The sequence below is a fragment of the Microtus oregoni genome, unplaced genomic scaffold, assembly GCF_018167655.1.
Source record: "Microtus oregoni isolate MIOR12 unplaced genomic scaffold, Mior012 000009F_ref0000495, whole genome shotgun sequence".
NCBI lineage: Eukaryota > Metazoa > Chordata > Mammalia > Rodentia > Cricetidae > Microtus > Microtus oregoni.
The window spans coordinates 18,449,074-18,470,674 of NW_024543068.1; the positions used below are offsets into that span (position 1 = coordinate 18,449,074).

Below are 21,601 nucleotides of genomic sequence, written 5' to 3' on the forward strand. Positions count from 1 at the left end.
TGACAGTGATACAAAGAAACTGGGATTTGTATCTGTTCTGCTGAGGCTGTAAAATGTATCCAGCAGCAGCATGGTTCTTGAGGGCTTATTCTGCTATGGATTGTGTTTTGTATGCATGTGGACTACATGTGTGCCTGGTGCCCACGGAGGCCAGAGAAGAGTACCAGAGCCCCTAGGACTGGAGTCACAGACAGTTGACAGCCACTGTGTGGGTGCTGGGAATTAAACCTTAGTCTTCTGAAAGTGCTCTTGACCACAAGACATCTCTCTTACTCAGCACAGAGGTTCTTCAGAAAGGCTGCCACACGTTACCACGTAGCCTGGTGATTCCACTTCTAGGTATAGATCTAAAGAAGCTGGAAGCAGGTCTTGAATGGATGCTTATTCACCCATGTGTAACAACACTGTTCAAAAATGGAAGCCATCCAGGCATCTATGAACAGTGGAGAAACAGAATGTTCCAGCCAGTGGAATGCCTTCCATCTTTCAAAAGAAGGGGATTTGTTCTGATACAGGCTACAACCTGCATCAACCCGAAGGACACAACACTAAGTTGGATAAGTCAGCTACACGAGAAAAATGATGAGAGTTGTTGAATTTACAGAGCCTGAACCAAAGGCTGCCAGCAGCTGGAGGAAGGAGTGGGGTTTGGCATTTAACAATATTAGTTTTCTTCTCTTTTCTGAGACAAGGCTCAATGTAGCTCAGGCTGGCCCTTGAGTTTGCTCTGTAGCTGAAGATGACCTAATTCTCCTACCTCTACCTCTTTGGAACTACAAGCATATACCACCACACCCAGTTTGCATGGAGTTTGGCAAGCTCTACCAACTGGGCAACATTCCAGCCCTGGTGCAGAGATTCTGTTCGGGATATTAGAAGGGTTCTGGAAACCATAGCAACAATGATTGTGCAGCACTATGAACACTCTTAATGCTCTTGATTTGTACACTTAAAACTATAAAAATGGTGGTATATAGCTATAATATTGATATATACATATATATGAGAGAGAAACACATGAAAGAGACTCAAAAGTTGTTAGTGTTGTGTGTTTATGAGACAGACACACAGAGAGACAGATACAGAGAGAGAGAGAGAGAGAGAGAGAGAGAGAGAGAGAGTGTGTGTGTGTGTGTGTGTGTGTGTGTGTTAGGGAAAAAGCAGGAAGAGAAACAGGGTCCCGGATGTACCTGGTATGGATGAAGGCAGATGAATTTTCAACTGACTTCAGATAACCATGAATGTTATAGAGTTCAGTAAACATTCCCACATAGTCTTTGAGTAGAGTTTCTCAAAGGAAGCTAATGGACTAAGCTTTCTTCCTGTCTTTTCCCTGGCCTGCCTGATGGAGAACTGGGAACCGAGGTGACAGGGTAGAAGGTTGGGACCGTGGTTAGGTACTAAAGAGGATAGAGAAAGGTGAAAGCAGATTTGAGGGGGAGCAGGAGGCAGGGAACCGTGCAAGGTAGTTCCCCTCATCTGTCTCCCTGTATCCCCAGCAGGAAGCCCAAGCTGTCACCATGGCTTCTGCCGAGCCCCTTACAGCGCTGTCCCGTTGGTACCTGTACGCCATCCACGGCTACTTCTGCGAGGTGATGTTCACGGCGGCCTGGGAGTTCGTGGTGAATTTTAACTGGAAGTTCCCAGGGGTCACCAGCGTGTGGGCCCTCTTCATCTATGGCACCTCCATCCTGATAGTGGAGCGCATGTACCTGCGCCTGCGCGGCCGCTGTCCTCTGCTGGTGCGCTGCCTCATCTACACGCTCTGGACCTACCTGTGGGAGTTCACCACCGGCTTCATTCTGCGCCAGTTCAACGCCTGTCCCTGGGACTACTCCCAGTTCGACTTTGATTTCATGGGTCTCATCACCCTGGAGTACGCCGTGCCCTGGTTCTGTGGGGCCCTCATTATGGAACAGTTTATCATCCGCAACACCCTCCGCCTACGCTTTGACAAGGACGCAGAGCCCGGGGAGCCTGCTAGTCCGCCAGCCCTGGCCAATGGCCACGTCAAGACCGACTGAGTGAAAAGACGAATGTGAAGACCTAAGGTCTCTTCTAGGAACCCAAGGACAGAGACCAAGCTGGTGGGGTTATCTCTTGGTTCAGCACAAGCCCTGCCCCCAACGGGGCCTTAGCCCAGTAGGGCAAACGCAACCACATATGGTGGGCAGTGGGATGGTGTTGGGAAGTTGGGTGTTCAGACAGCAGAAGGACACTGGGACTGGTCCATGGCTCTCCACCCATCCTGGGGGCTAGGGCCTGGGCAATAAACAACTGGACTTCTTGGATGATTTTGGAAGCAGCAGGCCTGTCCTGGCGAAGGGACATGAACTCTGGGGCCACAGGTGAGAGGCAAGGTCTGAGGAGGCCTTGGCTGCCGTTGGGGCCACCACCCCACCTGCCCCCTGGCTTCAGCTGGGCTTTGGCTGGTCCCATTAGGCAATATTCAGGTGCTTGCTTGCAACCAATACCTCCCCGAGGGCCTCTGAGCTGCAGCCTGAGAGAGACCCAGCAGCCAGTAGGCTGCTTGGTGGCATTGCTCCTGTACAAGGGCTGGGAAAACTTCCTTTGGCCCCTCTCCCTCCCCCAGGGCCCCACGCTGCTCCCTTGGCCTTCTGGGGGCCCCTGTGGTGCTGGATTCCCACCAACCTTGGGCTTTTGGAGGTTTCAATCCCGTGTGTTCGGTGGTGTTTCCCCTTTCTCTTTTGTTCAGGACATTTACCACGAGCAGGCAGCGCTTTTCTGTGTCGTCACTGTATCCTCCCCCTCTCCCAGCTCCCTAGAGAACACGGCAGTGGCTGGAGGCACAGCTCTAAAATGGACCCCACCTGCCTTCCTGGAACCTTCCCTCCACCTTCATATGGGGGGCTGGGTGCAGCCCGGTGCCCCCTCCCAGCAGAAGTCCTACTGAAAATGCATAGTATCCCCCCACCCAATGTACATCTAGTGTTCTATAGATCCACTGTGGAGGGGCAGAGTTTTAGGTTCTAGATGCCCACTCTGGTTTATCTGCAAGCCAGTCAATATGGCTTCCTGTGAGACAGAGGAGCAGGGATCTAGTTGGAGACTCACGAGGAACAAGGCAGATGTAGAAGACCACGGAAGGCTCTTTGGAGCCTCTTCCTGGAAAAAGATGAGTTCTACCATAGCCTCAGCTCGGCAGCCACCTCTCGGAGCTGCTCCTCCTACAAACCCCTGGCCGGGATGACCCTTTGAGCTTGTTCCTCAAATAGTGTTAACCCTGCCACACTCGGGCATTGTCAGCTCCGTCGTCTTAGCTTTCCCCCATGCTGCTGGGTCCATTGCAGGCAGTGGACAGGTGAAATCCTTATTCCAGGTTCTCTGATTTTATCCTCTGCTCTTTGAAAGGATGAGGTCCATCCCACACAGCAGTCACCTCTTGGCCACCCTGGGGACTCTGAGATAGAAGTCGGCCTTTTCTTTCTTACAAATCATTTAAAAGGTGGCAGTGCCACATGGAGAGAGAGTCTCTGAAGCATGCAGACAGCAGCGGGCCAGGGCCAGCAGCGGGACGTCCTGCCGCTGGAGAAAGACTCAGCCTTCCATGGCATCTTTCCCCACGGCTTTCTCTGGCCAGGGCAGATTGAAGTGTTTCCCTGAGTAGGTATCTCATCACCAAACACCATTCTGGGGTGTGGGACGGGCTGCTTTTTGTTTTACTGTAGCCCTGATTCCATGGCCCTGTGGGTTACAGGAGTCCAGGCTTCCAAAGGGAGTGGCTGCTTTCCATCCACAAATGGAGAGAATTCCTTATTGTGTAGGTCCCTTCCTCCAGTTCCATGTTATCTCAAACCCCTGAATCCTAACGCCTCTCCAGGCCACCTCACGCCCACCTTCACAACTGAATCCAGTGGCTTGCTGAGGTGTCCCAGCAGTAAGACTCCAATTTTTAACCAGAGAAAGCCACTGGGTGGCCCCCGGTCTCAGCACTCCAGATGTCGCCTGGCAGGCAACCCTCCGACACCATTTTTCTCAAGGCCCTTTAATCCTATGTCAGGACGGTTTCCTGGAGCGAAGCTGCTTGCCTGGAAATACTCAGCATCGTGGTCTGCTTATGCGGGTCCCCCCAGCCCCCTTCTCCTATGGTCCCTCATAGGCACACAGTCCCCCCAGCCAGGGGAAGCTACACATAAGGCCTGACCACAGGCCTGCAGGCTCAGATCTCACCAAGTGTAGCCCAGACTTCAGCTCTTGCTTTATTGCCTGTCTTCATGGCTCCAACCCCTTAGTGCTTGGGAGGCACAAAGGTTGGGGTAATCAAGCCCTTCTGAGCAGTGAGGAGTCTGCTGGCTGTTTCTGGAGCCCAAGGCAGCCATCTCAGAGGTGCAGATGTCATGAGTATGCGGCCCTGCATGGTTGAGTTGCTTTGGATGAACGCTAGGCTCCCAGTGCCCTGTCCCCTTCTCATGCCAGAGAGTCACAATGGCCTGTGCTTATTCACAGCAATAATACATAGGGAGTGTCTGTGAGTCCCTTTTGTTCTGGTCCTTCCTTCTTCATGGACCGATCTCCCAGGAGGCTGCTGAGTGGGTCAGCTCACAGGAGAATTTATTTCTGAAGCTCTGGGCTGTGTGAAGCCTTGCTGCAGGAGGCAGGTGGGAGGCCTAGCCATGAACTCTGAATCAGGCAGATGGAGTGCCTTCCACCCTGAGGCCATCCATTCCTGGACGAACTGTAGGCCCCGGCTTTGGAACAGGGCCTTTGAAGTGGATAGGACTGTTTTCCAACTGGACAGCTCTTGAGAAAGGCACATAGCTGATTGTGTGAGCCCATTGCCTGCTATGTCTGTTTGTCTGTCTTTTCCTTTTCATAATTGTGCACATAAAATATACTGGTGTTTGTTCCTGGATTGCCGGTGACTCATCTATTCCACTCTGGGGCCCTTTTCCCAGGTGCTAATGGAGGGTGGGCCCTTCATGCTTGACATTTTATATACATCACACCTTCCTGAACCAGAACAGCTGGTGTCAAGGAGGGTGTGGCCCTGCTGTCAGCCCTGACCCTCTCTAGAAACCAGAATCCACCCCAGTGCTGCCTGGCTCTTGCAGCCCCAGGCCAAAGGTAAATATGGAGTCATGGCAGCATACGGGTTGCCTATACCTGTCCATGAGATCAGAAGTTCTTAGACATACTGACAATAACCCAGTATGTTCCATAATTAGAGAAGGCTTGGAGATACTCTAAAAAAGGCTAATGGGCCAGACCCCTTTTGTACAACATGAAAGCTATACTTGAAGAAACAGCCCCTTACTTCTCCCTAGCCATGCCATGTGCCTTGAGAAAGGCCGTGGGAGGAAACATCCCTTCCCTACTTCGCGTACCTTGGCTCTGTTTAACTCCTCTGCCCCACCCCTGACTACTTTCCTGATTCCAGAAAGAAAATGGAGGGCTTTGAAGTTGCTCAGACCTGGTCTACAGTGCCAGTTCTAGGACAGCCAGGTCTATGTAAAGAGAGACCCTGTCTCAAAAGCAAAATTATTCAGGCTGGGCTGCTAAACCCAAATGGCTTGGCCCCTGAGGCTTAGCGAGGCCACAGAGCATGGCAGTGTGGCCTTTGAAGTCTCTGAGAAGGCCCTTTGCTCTTACCATACACACATACTCATCCTCTTGAAAGTTTTTTATTTCTTTGAGAATTCATCTCCTTATAAAATTGAGCTTGCATAAAGCACTGTAGCAGAAATATGCACGTTAGTATAAACAAACCTGTTAGGTTGGTCTTTCAGAGTAAGATCTTGTAGAAAAAGGCAGGCAATGGAAGTCTTAATGGAGCCTTAGGGAAAAAGGCAAGACCTGCACTGAGAGGACCCAAGACTTATTCTTAAGTCTTATTCTTATACTCAATGAATGGCTTTGTTTCCCTGTTATCCCCTAACGTATGTATGAGCAGGTGCAGGTGCATGTGTGTGCAGGAATATGGAGGCCAGAAGGCAATCTCAGGTGTCTCTCCTCAGGGATGTTGTCTACCTCCTTTGAGACAGGGTTGTTCATTGTCCTGGGACTCACTGGTTAGAATAGAATAGAATAGAATAGAATAGAATAGAATAGAATAGAATAAATTGAATGAATGGATTGAAATTTATGCCCTGGCAATGCTGAAGCATGCATGAGCAGCGCATATATGGCGGTTCTGTTGAACTTGTCCATATTGAGTTTCATGGTCTAAGTTGATGAGGATGACTGACCAGGTCTCTTCCTCAACAGGGCACCAGATTTCATTACAGATGGTTGTGAGCCACCATGTGGTTGCTGCGAATTAACTCAGGACCTTTCGAAGTGCATTGCTTAACCGCTGAGCAATAGACCAGATGGGCTAGCCAGCAAATCCCAGGAACCCTCCTGTCTCTGCCTCCCCAGCCCTGGGACTACAAGAGGTGCATCACCACATCAGAACGTTTTTATGTGGAGCCCAAAGTCAAGGCTTCATAAGCCTGTTAAACAAGTGCTTTGCTAACAACCCGCTTGCCCCCCCCCCAGGCCAGGGGTCTTCTTTTCTCCCCAACCTTTGCAAAAACCCGATGTTTAACAATAGTGAAGTAAGTACTAGAATGGAGTTTCCCTGCCTAAGCAGCTTTCTCACTGTGCATGTCTGCCTTCTGTACTGGCAGAACCGAAAGACGAGATGAGTCCCTTCTTTGGGAAGGCGATAGAGGAAGATGGAGTCGCTGGTCAAAGGGTAGAGGAACTGGGTCTCATTTAACTGCAGCTGTGGCTCCTAGTGGCGCCTGCGACACCGCAGCCAGGCACCATTTTCTCATTTTCTCCCCTTTCAGATGGGCACCGTCATGTCCCTGTTTTACACGGGAGGACTGTTGACATCCGGGCAACCTTGGGTTCACCGCATTTTTGTTGTTGTTTAATTTGTTTTGTTTTTTTGTTTTGTTTGTTTTTAGAGATGGGTCTTCTCTTTGCAGCCCTGGCTTTCTGGGAGCTTGCCGTGTAGACCAGGCTAGCCTAGATTCCAAGTGCTGAGATTAAAGCTGTGCACCACCACACCTGGCCTGGATTCGCTACCTACCACATTTCTCTCCAAAGCCCTCGGCCCCTCTTTCTGAGACAGCATGTCATTATATTGCCCACACTGGCCTAAACTCCTAGGCCTAAGCACTCCTGTCTCGGCTGACAACAGACACATGGCAAGGCTCCCAGCTTTGTGACTCTTGCTCTGACAGATCTTTCAAGGAGGATTTGTGAGGAGTCAGGTGCCCTTTGGTGCTGAGGACTCCGGATGCCTTGAGTTCATCTCCTGCGAATGCTGTTTACAAAGCTAAACAGTAATATTTGTGAGTAGCAGGATAGGGGCCTCCAGGGGGCCATAATGTAGGCAGTGTGGAATGCCATCTTAGCCAAGACAAGTGGCCAGAGCCCCTCCTAGTGGAGGAGGTGGTGAAATTTTGGCCTCTGGTATGCTAGATTTATCCCTGACACCCACTCTGTCCCTCCTACACAGTTTTATTTTTGTCCCAGGCTTTTCTCAATGATCCTATTTTCAACTTGAAGGGAAGGCTGGGCCTCTGGCTGTTTGTACTCTCGGAGGGCTTGACACTACCAGATGAGAGTTCTTCATGGCGCGCCAAAAACCCTCTGCCAGGCCCTTCTGCAAACTCAGGCCAGAGGACTCACCCTTTTAGCGCTTCAACTCCATGTTGGACACCTCCAAGAGTAGGGACCAGGCAAGAGACAATGATGGGTGACCCGGGAGGAAGATGTTGATGGGGACCCCATTCAGTTGTGCCGTTGTACCACTGACTGTTTCTCCTTGGGGGAATTGCCGACAGAGACCCTGCCTGTCTGCAGGGACAGGTAAGGGTACCCAGGAAGAACACAGGCTGTCCTGACGGCCATTCTTTCATGCTTTCAGAGATGTGCTGGCTTTTCACTGTACCGAAAACACAAATGTTTTCTATGCCTGGCCAATCTCAGCGGAATATGGAGAGCGAGGCCAGAACACAGTGAGTGCTTTAGGGTCCTCTTGATGAATGGCTTTTCTTTTCATTTTATTTTCTTCAAACACAGTCTAATGCTGTAACCAAGGCTATGCTGGAACTCACTATGTAGCCTAAAACTTACAGTGAGCCTCCTGCCTCAGCATCCCTAACGCTGGTATTACAAGAATGAGCCACCAACTTGACCAACTAATAAGTGATATTTGCGTTCCAGAGTATCATACGCTCTTCTGGGGACCCAAAACTAGGAATTCTGTTCAGACAACTGTCCCAGTCGTTGTCTGTGCCCACCATGACGAAGCAACAAACAGACCTGCTGGTCCCTGAGCCTTGCCAGCATCCTCTTGGAGCTTTCATGCCTAGCCAAAGTCCCACTCTGTTGTTTCACCCATTGGTTCATTCTGGCCGTATGTTATCTTGATATTGGTGGAGAAAAAAAAGACATTTTAGAGTCTAATAGCATACAGAAGAAAACACATTGAGGATGTAGCCTTTGCCTCTGCTGTAATCACACCTCTGAACAGGAAGTTTTCTGGTTTATAAGTATCCACCATATGGTGAAGATTAAGTTTTATTTTAGCTCACCGTTTTGAAGAGTTCAATCCATTACCATTACTCCCTTGCTTTTGGCCTAAGACAGCATAGACCATCATGCAAGGGTGCTCGCCAGAGGAGGCCTGTTGTCCCCATGGCCAGGTACAAAGGAGAAAAAGGGTCAGGTCCTCAAGACCCCCTTCATAAGTACATCCCAGTAACTAACTAGGTCCCACCTATCAAAGATTCGTCTCTTCCCAATACTGCCGCTGACTGCAGATCTTTACTACACAGACCTATGAGGGAGACACATCTAAAACATATCAGGAAAAAGAAGCAGGGTCTTTCCCAGAGGATCCTTCCAAAGGAGTGGGACCAAGTAAGAGAAGACTACAGGGAGACCCTAGAAGTCTTCGTGCCCTTAGGACCTCCCTGCCCGCTCAGAGACTGGGTCATGGATTGAGGTCAGCAGGCCTGAAAGGTAGACCTTCCAGGCATCAGCAACCCTTTATTTCCCAGATATGTGAGCACCCCTGCTCTGGGAGAGACAGCACCTGTGGGTTTTGAGGGGCTGTGAATCCTCAAACATATCTGCCCCACCTGAATTTTTATACAACAGCCACTGAGACCACCCCTAAGTCATCCATCTAAGTGCTCAGATCCCATCCCTCCTGTGGAGTATCGGGGCAACAGAAGGGCAGGAGTGGCAGATAGCACATGTGTTAAGCCAGGCAGACTTTAGTTCTAACCTCTGTTTCTGACACTTACCATTGGTATGGCATTTTGTGGTGATTTAAATAAGAATGGCCCCAGAGAAAAGATCTTCACCAACCCCACAGAGGTCTGATCTCCAAAATATACAAAGAACTCAAGATATTGATCATCAAAAGAACAAATAATCCAATAAAAAATGGAATACAGACATAAACAGATAACTCTTAACAGAGGAATCTAAAATGCTGAAAGACACTTAAGGAAATGCTCAAAATCCTTACTCATCAGAGAAATGCAAATCAAAACAATTTCCATCCTACACTTGTAAGAATGGCCAAGATCAAAACACTGATGACAACTTATGCTGGAGAGGTTGTGGGGAAAAGGGAACACTTCTGCATTGCTGGTGGGAGTGCAAGCTGGTACAGTCCCTTTGGATGTCAGTGTGGCGATTTCTCAGAAAATTAGGAAACAACCTTCCTCAAGACCCAGCAATATCACTTTTGGGTATATATCCAAAGGATGCTCAACCGTGCCACGAGGACATGTGCTCAACTCTGTTCATAGCAGCATTGTTTGTCATAGCCAGAACCTGGAAACAACCTAAATGCCCCTCAACCAAAGAATGGATAAGGAAAATGTGGTATATTTACACAATGGATTACTACACAGCCAAAAAAAAAAAAATCGATGACATCTTGAATTTTGCAGGCAAATGGATGGAGTTAGAAAATATCATTTTGAGGAGATAACCTAGGCCCAGAAAGACAATTATCATATGTACTCACTCATAAGTGGTTTTTAAACATAAAGCTAAGAAAACCAGTCTACAAATCACAATCCCAGAGAACCTAGACAACAATGAGGCTTCTAAGAGATACATACATGGATCTAATCTACATGGGAAGTAGAAAAAGACAAGATCTCCTGAGTAAATTGGGAGCATGGGGACCTTGGGAGAGGGCTGAGGGGGAGGGGAGAGGCAGGGAGGGGAGCAGAGAAAAATGTAGAGATCAATAAATATCAATTATATATATGAATGGCCCCAGAGACTCATATATTTGAATGCTTAGTCATGAAGGAGTGGCACTATTTGAATGGATTAGAAGGACTAAGAGGTGTGGTCTTTGTTGGAATGGGTGTGGCCTTATTGGAGTAGGTGCGGCCTTGTTGGAGGAAGTGTGTCAGTGGAGTGGCCTCTGAGGTTCAAGAGCCCATGCCAGGCCTAGGCTCGCTCACTCTACCTGCGGATCAGAATGTAGCTTCAACTACTTCTCCAGGACCATGCCTGCGATGCCTTCAACCATGCCCTCTGCTGTGTTAATAATGGACTACACTTGTAAAACTGTAAGCAAACCCCTCATTAAATGTTCCTTTTGTTAGAGTTGCCTCGGTCATGGCATGTCTGCACAGCAATAGAACAGTGACTAAGACGGCATTTGACAAGACCCTGAGACAGTGCTCCTCTGACTACACCATTCATAGATTGGGTTCATTTTCTTGAGGATACATACTGACCCTCCCACCCCTAGGTTGAGTGTGAGAGTAAGCACAGCAAATGTTCATGTAGCAATGGAGGCATTGGGTTCCAGTCAGCCTAGCAAGTATCGTGAACTGCAATGTTACACATCCATGTTATGAAGCAATGCGGGGGTAAAGTCTTTGGGGGAGTTTTCACTCTGGTGCATCACCTTGTGCTCTCCTAGTGCACCTTAGGCTAAGGGGTCCCAAGACGACAAAACAAAACACCTTCTTTTTAGTCACAGCACATCACTTGGCAGAATGTCCTCTTTCTTGCTGGATGTGACCTTCTTAGTGGGTCCTCTCCTCAGGTCTGAACCAGAGAAACCAGCACCGTTCTCTTTCATTTGAACCTCAACTCAAACCCTAAACTGGCTGCCCACTCGTTCCTGCTATCTGGGCGTTTGGACTTGTGTGGGCTTCTGTGGCTGTCTCAGCTTGGACTCTGGGGAGTTCCCCTGTGGGTTCCAGCAAACTCCCTTCTGGTTTTACATCAGCTTGTTTTCTTGCTGCCATGGCCTTTCTCTCCACTCCCAACAGCAATGACAGCTTGCTCAGTGGGCATTCCAAATCTCTGCCACACACCTCACTTCTTTTAAGATTTTTTTGTTGATTTTTTGTTTGTTTGTTTTTTAAGACAGGGCTTTGGAACAGGTTTTTTCTTTCAGGTCACCAACCAGCTCCCAGATCACGACTTATCATTAGTTTCGAATGCTTGACCTACCTTGGGCTCATTTCTGGCTAGTTCTTTTAACTTAAATTAACCTGTTTCTCTTTATCTACCTCTTGCCTTGAGGCCTGTTACCTTTCCGACTTTTGTGTCTCTTACTCTCACTACTTCTCTATGTTTGACTGCCTGGTGGCTGCCTGGTTTCTTACCCCTGGTATGTCGCTCTTTCTCTTCTCTCTCTCTTCCTCCTTGTGCCTAGATCTCTCCTCCTATTTATTCTCTGTCCTGCTAACCCCACCTATCTTTTCTCTGCCTACCTATTGGCCATTCATCTCTTTATTAGACCAATCAGGTGCCTTAGCCAGGCAAGGTGAAACAGATGCAACACATCTTTACTTAAACTAAACACACATCCTTTTTAAAATTTCATTTATTTTTATTTTATGTATGAGTGTTCCGTATGAACACCTGCAGGCCAGAAGAGGGCATCAGATCCTATTACAGATGGTTGCGAGTCCCCATGTGGGTGCTGGGAACTGAACTCAGGACCTCTGGAAGAACAGCCAGTGCTCTTAACCACTGGGTCATCCCTCCAGCCCCTACACAAAAAGAAAAACTAAAACACGCATCCTTACATCATTAAACAAATGTAGCATAAACAAAAGCAACACATCTGTGCCTAGTTAGAATAATATTCCACGACAGAGTTTCCTGTCACCCATACTCACGTGAGGCAACAGGTCCTTGCAGTCACATCTCCCTCCTTCTATCTCCCAGCTGCTGGGGTTCCGGGCTCCTGCCACTCTACCCATCTGTGCGGGGCTGGGGACTGAACCCAGTGCTTCGCACATGCCAGACAAGGGCACTAAAGACTGAACTGTGTTTCCAAACCCCCTTTAAAGCATTTGATCTTCTGCTTTTTATACATTTAGCCCTCAAACGCTCTTCCTATCTCATGAGCTATTGTTGTAGCCCAGCTGTTCTCCTCTTGTAACCCAAGAGGAGGAGACTGGGGTGAGCTCTTTGTGAATCTGACGTTTTTTTGGTGAGCCACACGAAATCAGCCAGGGACATGCACTCTTATGACCAGATGTCTAAAGAGGCACCCCAAACAGGGGGGTTATTTTGTTGTTGCTGTTGTTGTTGTTTTCTTTTTAAATTTATTTTTATTTTATGTGCATTGGTGTTTTGCCATGTGTGTCAGGTCTCCTGGAACTGGAGTTACAGACAGCTGTGGGTGCTGGGAATTGAACCAGGGTCTGAACCACTGAGTCATCTCTCCAGCCCCAGCAGGGGGGTTATAAAGGTAAAAACCACAAGTTTGTTACCTCCTGTTGAGGGCAGCTGTGATGGCTATTAGCAACCATGAAAGGATATGGAAGTTTGTAATAAGAATAGGGCATGGTGGTGTCACCACAGCGTTTGTTTGGTCGGGGAGGAGAGCAGAAAGCCTGGCACAGATCAGAACAATGGCAGGTGAGTTATGGGTCCTGTAAAGTCCTATGCATACCTGACAGTCAGGCTGACCCACTTTTAGCTCAACCGGTCAGGATTTAGCAAATGTATTTATTCTCCACTCTTCATGGCCCCACACTCTCCCAACAGAGCTGCCCATCACAGTCGGGGCTTGATTGCTTAACATAGCTTCCCTTGCTCCTGAGCTTTGGGAAAACTGCTGAAAGCTAAAGGAAGCGCTAATTGTGACGCGCCCAGACCTATCTGCGGCACATCACCCCCATCTGCGCTCTATGCGCCACCATACAGTTCGTGAACTGGGCAAGGGGCTGGAGGTTTAAACACACAGACTCACAGACACAGAGACACAGATCATCCTTGAAACAGGAACGCCCCAAGAATGCCCCCTTATTGTGTACCAGAGCCGCTTATATATGGATCCTTAACTGATAGCCACGCCCCAGCCAAACCCACCAGGAACTCCTGAGGGTCTCGTGCTCAGAGCAGCAGCAAGTATTACAAGTTGTCTACCAGGAATTCAGGATCTGGGGGCTCACAGCTCCCAACACCTTTCAAAGTTTACATATGCTGCACGATACAGACTGACCCATTTGGGATTAATCCACTTTAGCTGCTGTCTTTCTCTGCAGTGAGATACACAGGAGTTCTGTAGACAGAGGCAGTCAAGGTCAGCTAGTCCCCAGCACCTCCTGCCTTTCTTTCCCATGGGAAGCTGCTATAATGGTGTTAGCTGCCAAGCATCAAGGCGGGATGCAGGAGCCTGCCTGGACCCATTAAACACCAAAGTGGCCAGCCTTTTCTTTGGATCACGCTAGATGTGAAAAAACAATGACATTGGATGTTATTTTGCTGACTTTCTCTCAATCTGTTCCCCCAGGATCTCACGCTTGCTGGCCAGCAGGACCAGATGGCACCGTGTGCAGAAACATCTCTCTGCGCCTGCTGCACATCCTAAGAAACAGCTCCTCAACTTCTGAGTGGCACGTCTGTCCATCCCTTCCAGTTATTTGTATATTTTCTTTCCACTAACTCTGCTGGAGGCACTTGACCCAGTCCTGGCTTGCATTTCATCCCCAGAGATGGTATCTGATTTTGCTGTCTAGGAGGAGGGAGGACGAGAGGAAGGGCGGCAGAAAGGAAGGACCAGGAAGGAACAGATTGCTTCATCTTCATGAAAACTTACCATCAGCCCCCTTTCTCAGACACTGCCATCTTCACCCCACGTGCCCTTAGAACATCTTGAATGCCCAGCGGAAGATTTGGTATGCCAGACTTTGGACCTGAATGTGAATGCCAGGCCCCTGACTCATGCATTGGGACACGTTATATAACCTGTCTAAGCACCATCTGAAAATAGAGCTAATAATAGTCTGACCTCTCAGAGAAGTGGAAAGATTAGCTGAGACAGTGATTGTCAAGTGGCTGGCACGCAATGTCTCAGATCAAGAGAAAAATACCCCCCCCCCGTGTGTGTGTATATGTGCGTGTGTCTGTGTGTGATGTATCTATCTCTCTCTTGGTTATCTATCTATATATCATTTATCTTTGAGACAATACATATAGACCAGGCTGGCCTCAAACTCATACAAATCCTTCTGCCTCTGCCTCCTGAGTGCTGGGATGGAAAAACAAGAACCAACACACAAATCTCTTTTATCTTGAATATTTTGTAATTTCCAAGCCATGTGTGAGTTAGACCCTATCATCAAAGGTATGGTTATTTTTATGCCTATGAATATATGTCATGGGGTAGAGAAAGATTTGGAATTACCTTACATCCATCCTTCCCTGGTGAGACAGGCAGGGCAAGCACTATAATTCTCACCATACATGTAACAAGCTGAGAAGGAGAGGGAAGTGGTTAAGGTCACATAATCTAGATTGTTGGTGCTATGATCCTTGGACCATCTAGACCGGGGATTTCTCCCATGACACTTGACTCTATTACAGCCAGTCTCTTTGCTTTATGAATTTTACATTTTAAAACACAGGCTAGTTGGCCAGCAAGATGCCTCAGGAGCCTGGCAACCTAAGTTTGACCCATCCTCTGCCCTCCACATGCGTACTGTGGCATGCCCCCTGGCATCATTCCCCAGTAAATAAATAAAAACACAGTTTCAAAAATGTAAAGCCTGGAGAGATGGCTCAACAGTTAAGAGCACCAGCTGCTCTCAGTTCTATTCTGGAAGATCCGGGTTCTATTCCCAGCACCCATATGGCGGCTCACAACTGTCTGTAACTCCAGTTCCAGAGGATCCAACACCCTCTTCTGGCCTCCATGGACACCAGGCATGCACGAAGTGTACAGACATACATGCAGGCAAAACATCCATACACATAAGATAATAAAACAATAATAATCTAAGATTTGAAAATGAGCTACTGCACAGCCAACCTTTCTTCTTGTCTTTTTAAGTGTGTGCATGTGTATGTACGTCTGCATTCTTTACAGATTTGGGTTTTCCCCCTTTAGCATCTGCTATACATTTCTCTGCATTGAAACAGACAACATCCTTGCCTTTAAATAATCATAGACCCTTTCAAAATCTTAATATATAACCAGTGCGCTTAGCTATTCCCCTACTATTGGGGTGGCCATTCTGCGCTGTTCTAAAATAATTGCTTCAGGCCTTTTACTTTAAATTTTGCCTTGGGAATGAGCAAGCACAGGGGTTTGAAATCACTGGGTTTCTGAACTCCCCCTGCCCCCACACTGGCTTGCAGCCCTGGAAGATTGTCATTCCAGGCACTTTGACTCTGTAGCCGTTGTTTCCAATCAGCTAATCAATTAGACTTTATGGAGTGCCCGAGTGGGGAACAGTGTGCTCTTAGCTGCTTGACGATCAGGAGGCCTAAGCTGTGTCCGTGACCCCCCCCCCCCTTCAGCTGTGCCTGCCTGCATCCAGCCAACGAGGCTGCTTAAGCGGAGCTCATGCAGATGGACATCTGGGTGTGAGGACCGTAATGAAAGCAAGATCTCTGAATAGGCTTCCGGTCTGTCCTCCTGCCTGTCCAGGGCTTGGCCTTCATTCGGCCAGAAATGACTAAAAATGAAACAACGGAGAAGGAGAACACACTCGGGAGTGCTCTGGAGCCTCCTCTCATCACCAAACCTCGACTCCAGACTCCTGTGGTTAGGTGAACCCACTAAAGATTAGTATCGGCACACCTGTGAACCTGGCGCTCAGGCAACTTGGGAGAAGCATCCCAAGTCTAAGGCCAGCCTAGTACGGAGTGAAGGAGTGAACCAAAAACTAAACAAAGTTTAACAAGGGGAATTAAGATCTCCTGGTGATCTTTCCACAGACACCACCGGGCAGCTAGTCACCCACCAAACCAGTCTCACAAGTAAGGAAACAGCTTTTAAAAAACTGTTAAAAAGAATATAAAATGCCAGTATAATCCCCGTCTCTCTTGCCTTTTAATTAAAAGGAAGCAACCGTATATTTGTCCACCTGGTGTTGATATAACAAAATACCAGAGGCTGGCAAACACCCAATGTAAAGAAGATTGCTGGGCTCCGAATTCTGCTGGCTGGAGAGTCCATACAAACTAAGAAAAGACGAAAGAGGAAATTACACCGGGCATGTGTCAGCGTCCTTGGTTTGTAAAGTCACTCTTCCGAGCATGAATTTACTCCTTCAAGATCCACATCCTGCCATTTCCTGTGTCTTATATATTACATTGCAAGGTCCCACCTTCCAGAAGATTCTGTTGAACACTGAATAAGATTGATTTGAGATCCTAACAGATGTTTTCAAAGATCAACATCTTACCCTAGGTGAGGTGGTACGCACCTGTAATCCCGGAGTTTAAGTGTAAGTTTAAGGACAGCCTGGGGGCGGGGGCTGGAGAGATGGCTCAGAGGTTAAGAGCATTGCCTGCTCTTCCAAAGGTCCTGAGTTCAATTCCCAGCAACCACATGGTGGCTCACAACCATTTGTAATGGGGTCTGGTGCCCTCTTCTGGCCTTCAGGCATACACACAAACAGAATATTGTATACATAATAAATAAATATTTTTCTTAAAAAAAAAGACAGCCTGGGGAACAGTGAGACTCTTATCTCAGACAAAGAAACAAAAATGAACTGGAGCTGGAGAGATGATGGCTCAGTGTAAAAGCACTGACTGTTCTTCCAGAGGTCCAGGGTTCAATTCCCAGCAACCCACAATGTAGCTCACAGCTATCTGTAACTCCAGTTCCAAGGGATCCCACACCCTCACATAGACATACACGCAGGCAAAGCACATGTAATTAAAAAAATAAATGAACACACTAAATTACAAAAGAAGAGAGAAGATGGCTCAGTGGGTAAAGTACATGTACAGAAAGCTTGGGGAGCTGAGTTTGGATCTAACCCGGGAAAAAGCTGGCAGTAGAGGCAGGGGTCAGTAATCCCAGCACTCCTACAGTGAGATGGGGGAGGGATAGACAAGGCTCTGGAAGCCGCCAGGTCAGCTAGCCTGGTGTACATGGTGGCAAAGAATAAGATACTGCCTCTTAAACAAGGTGGAGGATGAGTACTGATGCCTGAGGTTGTCCTATGACCTCATACTCAAACTGCAGTACAGGTGCATCTGCATTCACACACACACAGGCACACACACACACACACACACACACACACACAGAGGCACACACAGCCATACTCTACACTTTACATACACCTTCAGATTGAGAAAATAAAGAGCAAAACATTGCCCAGATGATCTACAGGAGGCTGGGACCACAACTCATCGGCTACTGTATCCTGAGCACCCAGTACAGCGTAGTCTAGCACGTATTAGGAGCTCAGCAAATGTTCGTTGACTGAACCAGGGAATTAGAGGGTGTTATGATGTCCATAAAGGACAGTGTATTCCCAGAGCACTTAATTAGACCTGAGGTCAAGGCTCTTCATCTCCCACCCGTCTCTACCCTACAGACCCCTCCTGTCTGGACAGTCTGCTCCCCATCCTGCCATCTGTGTCTGCTGTGACAAGTGTCACCTTCAGGGGAGTAAAAACCTGAAGCTAGAAGTTCACCTCAGGACAGGGAAGGAGAGGCAAGAGCTGTCCTCAGGTTTCACAGACCTGCAGGCGGCGCCGCCACAGCGGATCAGCCAGCTTGCCCTTCATTTCCCGCTCCTGGCTGCAGAGGCAAGGGACAGCAGGCCCCAGCTGACAACATTCTGATCACTCAGGGATACTGAATACCAGACAGTGGCTGTTCTCAGACCTCATGTCTGCCAGCGTCTTCAATGTCCTGTTGTCTTTAGCCAGGCGCTCTGGTTCTTCTGGGCATTTGGGGATCACAATGGACTCCTCGATCTGTGCTCCACAGAGAGATGGGTCTTTATTGGAGTTGTTGTTTTAAGGTGTGTGTGTGTGTGTGGTGTGGTATGTGTATGTATGTGTACACACGTGTGTTCAGGTGTGCAGGCCTGTGCATGTTTGCGTGAGGGCTATAGGTCAGTGGCAGGGTCTTCCACTATTAACTTTTCATTCATTGTTGTTGTTTAATTTTGTCTATATGAGTATTTGCCCACATGTATGTCTGTGTGCCACATGTGTGACCTCTCCCTCAGAGATCAGAAGAGGGCGTTGGATACACTGGAACTGGAGTTACAGAAGGTTACGCAGGGGGATGCCGAGAGTCGGACCTGAGCCCCTGAAAGAACAGCAGATGTTCTTAACGACTAAGACCTCTCTTGCCCCTACACCTTAATTTTTGAGACACTAACTCTACCTAGACCTGGAGCTTACTGATTGGCCAGGCTGCCAGAAAGACTGAGAATTCTCCTGCCTCAGTACTGGGATTACAGACACGTGCTGCCGTACCCAGGTTTTACACGGATGCTGGGAGTCCAAATCCTGGTCCTCAGGTTTGTACAGCACCCACCAAGCCATTTTGTCAGCCCCTCGGCAGTCAGTGTGCCCAGCCAAACATAAGCAGGCAAGAATCATGTCTGCATTGCTTTCTCATTCCAGTGCTGGGAACTGTGCCTCACCCAAAGCCAGGGCTGAACAAACATTTGCTGGATGAAAAAAAATGAACCCGTCAGCAGTATTATGACAGCTGATAAATGATAGTTATTATAAATAATTATTACAAATAAGTGATTATTATTCATGTTATTTAAAGGAAACAGTAATTTCCATCGCTTTTCAGGATTAACAAACAGAGTCCTGCCTCATCAATTTCTTATTCTCTCATTCAGTTATTCCTTCAACCCTGCTTTTGAACTACAGGAGAGACAAGAATTAGATAAGTTTGCTGGACACAGGAAACAGAGGCAGGCAGCTCTGAATTCAAAGCCAGCCTGGTGTACTGAGTGAGTTCCATAACAGGTAGGATTACACAGAGAAACCCTGTCTCAAAAAAACAGGAAAAAAGAAAGAAGAAGAAAGAAAGAAAGAAATGAATTAGATAACCTCAGAACTACAAAATGAGGCTGCATGGTTCTTGAAGCACTGGCAATGGGGGTCTGTGATCAAGGCTAGCAGGAGGAAGCCACAGTTGTATCAAGTTCAAACTGAGGTGGGCTGCGAACCATGAGCCAGCGTTACGGGAAAGCACACGGCAGGCACAGGAAAAGGTAGACGCTGAGGGGTAGTGGGGTGTAGGAAAGTGAAGTAGAGCAGACAGGCTGGGACCCCATAGGGTCTATAACAGACCCATGGCGTGGCTATAGCAACAACACAACGACCAGCAGAATCCAATGTACTTGGTATCATTGACCTGGCCTCAGAGACATCATCTCCTCTGAGACACTGCTCCCAGCTCCTCTGTCATCCCCAGGAGGCTTCCCCCAATTGTGCAAAACTAGGGTCTTGCACACACCAGGAAAGTACTGTACTGCTCCTGATCTATGCCCCCCCACTTTCATATCAGTCCTGTTTAATGACCCTTTGCTCACACCTACCCCCATCCCCCACCCCTGTTTGAGAGTTCCGCTAAGGCAGAGACCACGGCTGTGCATCCTGCATCCCGTTGCCTGATGCGGTGTCTGGGTAAAGACAGATTGCACGGAACAGACGTTTGGAGTTCTGTATACTGGGGAAGTCTGGGCTGCACATGGGGGTGTGTACAAAGGGTCCTGCCAGCTTTGATGGGAGAGGGAGGGGTCAGAAAGTTAGGAAATGGAGAGAGATCAAAGGATGCCATGCATCTAGGGCCACATGAAGGAGGGAAGGATTGAAGGTGCCAGTCTTAGAAGGATGGGAGGAGGATGTTTTCAAGGCGGGCATGTTTGCCAAACGCTGGGGAAGAATTTCACCAGGTCCACAAAGGTGCAGAGAACATCAGGAGTGTCTCCACCCACTGCTCTCGCTCTCTATGCAAGCATTGCTCTGAGTGCTTTGCCAAGTACGAAGCCATCCAATTTTCCACACTAACTCAAAGAACATTTGACTATTACCATGTCTATTTTGAAGATGGGGAGCTCAGAGGATAACGCATACACCCCTTTCCCACGTTCCCTGGGAAATGCAACTGTAAGTGACATAAGCAAGAGCAAAGCTTTGAACCCTAGCAGTGTCCAGATCTTACTCCAGCTGGTGCTGCCCTCCGGCAGGGCGCCCTGCCGATGGTACTGTATATACAGGGAAATGGGGGGCGGGGTGCTAGGCAAGAGTTGCCGGAGTTCTCATGAAGTTGGTTGGCCCAGCCTTGACTTGGTCTTCTGAAGCGTAGGCAGACACTGAGCTTTCAACCCTCCTTCTTCAACCTCCCAAGTAACTGGAACGACAGTCCTGTGCCACCGCTCCCCATTTGGGCACCTCTTTAACGGCCCTCCTAAGGGGGATCACCTTCCCTCCCTGGCGCACGCGCTCTCCTGCATTTCGCTGATGAGATAGCCACTACTGATAAACTGCCGAACCAAGATCTGTAGTTATGGCCGCTCTGCTGCTTCCTGTGTCTTCCGGATGCTCACAGTTGAGTTGGCGATTCAGGTCACCTCTGACTGTCGCTCTGTTTGCAGCTTGGGAAGCCCAGAACAGCCCAGCAGATGGTCTTGTTCCACGCACGCTTCTGAGTCAGCAGCTGGCTCTCGGGCCACAGCTCTGAACCTGGACTCTTCCATGGTAAAGACTGGGACACCTCCTTGACCTGGCCTAGGAACGGAGCAACTCAGAGCTTCAGCAACTTTGGGGGAAATAGATGCAGTGAAATCTATTTCTATGTCCTTGTGGGGAGGACGGAGATAGACGGTCTAAGCGAAGGCCATTCAAGGACTGGGCCAGTCAGCATCGCCAGTACCTGAGTGGGCTGATGCAAGACGTCCAGATGGGCGGGTGATCTTGCTGGTTCTGCCCGTCCTTCTCTCTTGCTGCATTTCTCTGGGCTTCACTTACAAAGGGCTGAGAGGTCCAAAAAGTGCCTGAAACCAAACAGTGGGGAAATTATAAAATTTTACTTTTGTCTTTACTTGTTTTTTTCTTTTTGTTGTTGTTGCTTGCTTGTTTGTTTGTTTGATTTGAGACTCAAGCTAGGCTCAAGTGATCTCCCATCTTGGCCTCTTGGGTGCCGGGACTATAGGCAGGCTTGCCTCCTCCCACGCAGTGGGACAAATGACCAGTCAACCGACTCTCCTTGATCCAAGGCTGGAGCAGCAAGCAAGTCCCCTGGAGGGCGTTTGGAGGGAGCAAAGCAGAGGGCTCTCAAGATCACTGTTCAGTCACCACCAGCTCCCCACTTAAAGGACATCTGCCAGAGGCTTCAGCCACTGGCACTCTT

At 48.5% G+C, this 21,601-nt stretch overlaps 1 protein-coding gene across 7 annotated transcripts in view; it reads left to right on the forward strand.

Annotated features, from left to right (window-relative positions):
• Positions 1–13,979, forward strand: part of Tmem229b (transmembrane protein 229B) — a 60,184-nt gene extending 46,205 nt beyond the window's left edge. For 5 of the 7 annotated variants that reach the window (XM_041658704.1, XM_041658700.1, XM_041658705.1 and 2 more), the window contains one exon: positions 1,500–4,873. In XM_041658704.1, coding sequence (XP_041514638.1) covers positions 1,521–2,024 — 504 coding nt within the window. In that variant the 5' untranslated portion in view covers positions 1,500–1,520 and the 3' untranslated portion in view covers positions 2,025–4,873. Of the gene's footprint in view, positions 1–1,499; positions 4,874–13,759 lie in introns of those variants that run through there. The other 2 variants (XR_005974851.1, XM_041658701.1) reach the window with 2 other exon arrangements.
• The last annotated feature ends 7,622 nt before the right edge of the window (positions 13,980–21,601 follow it).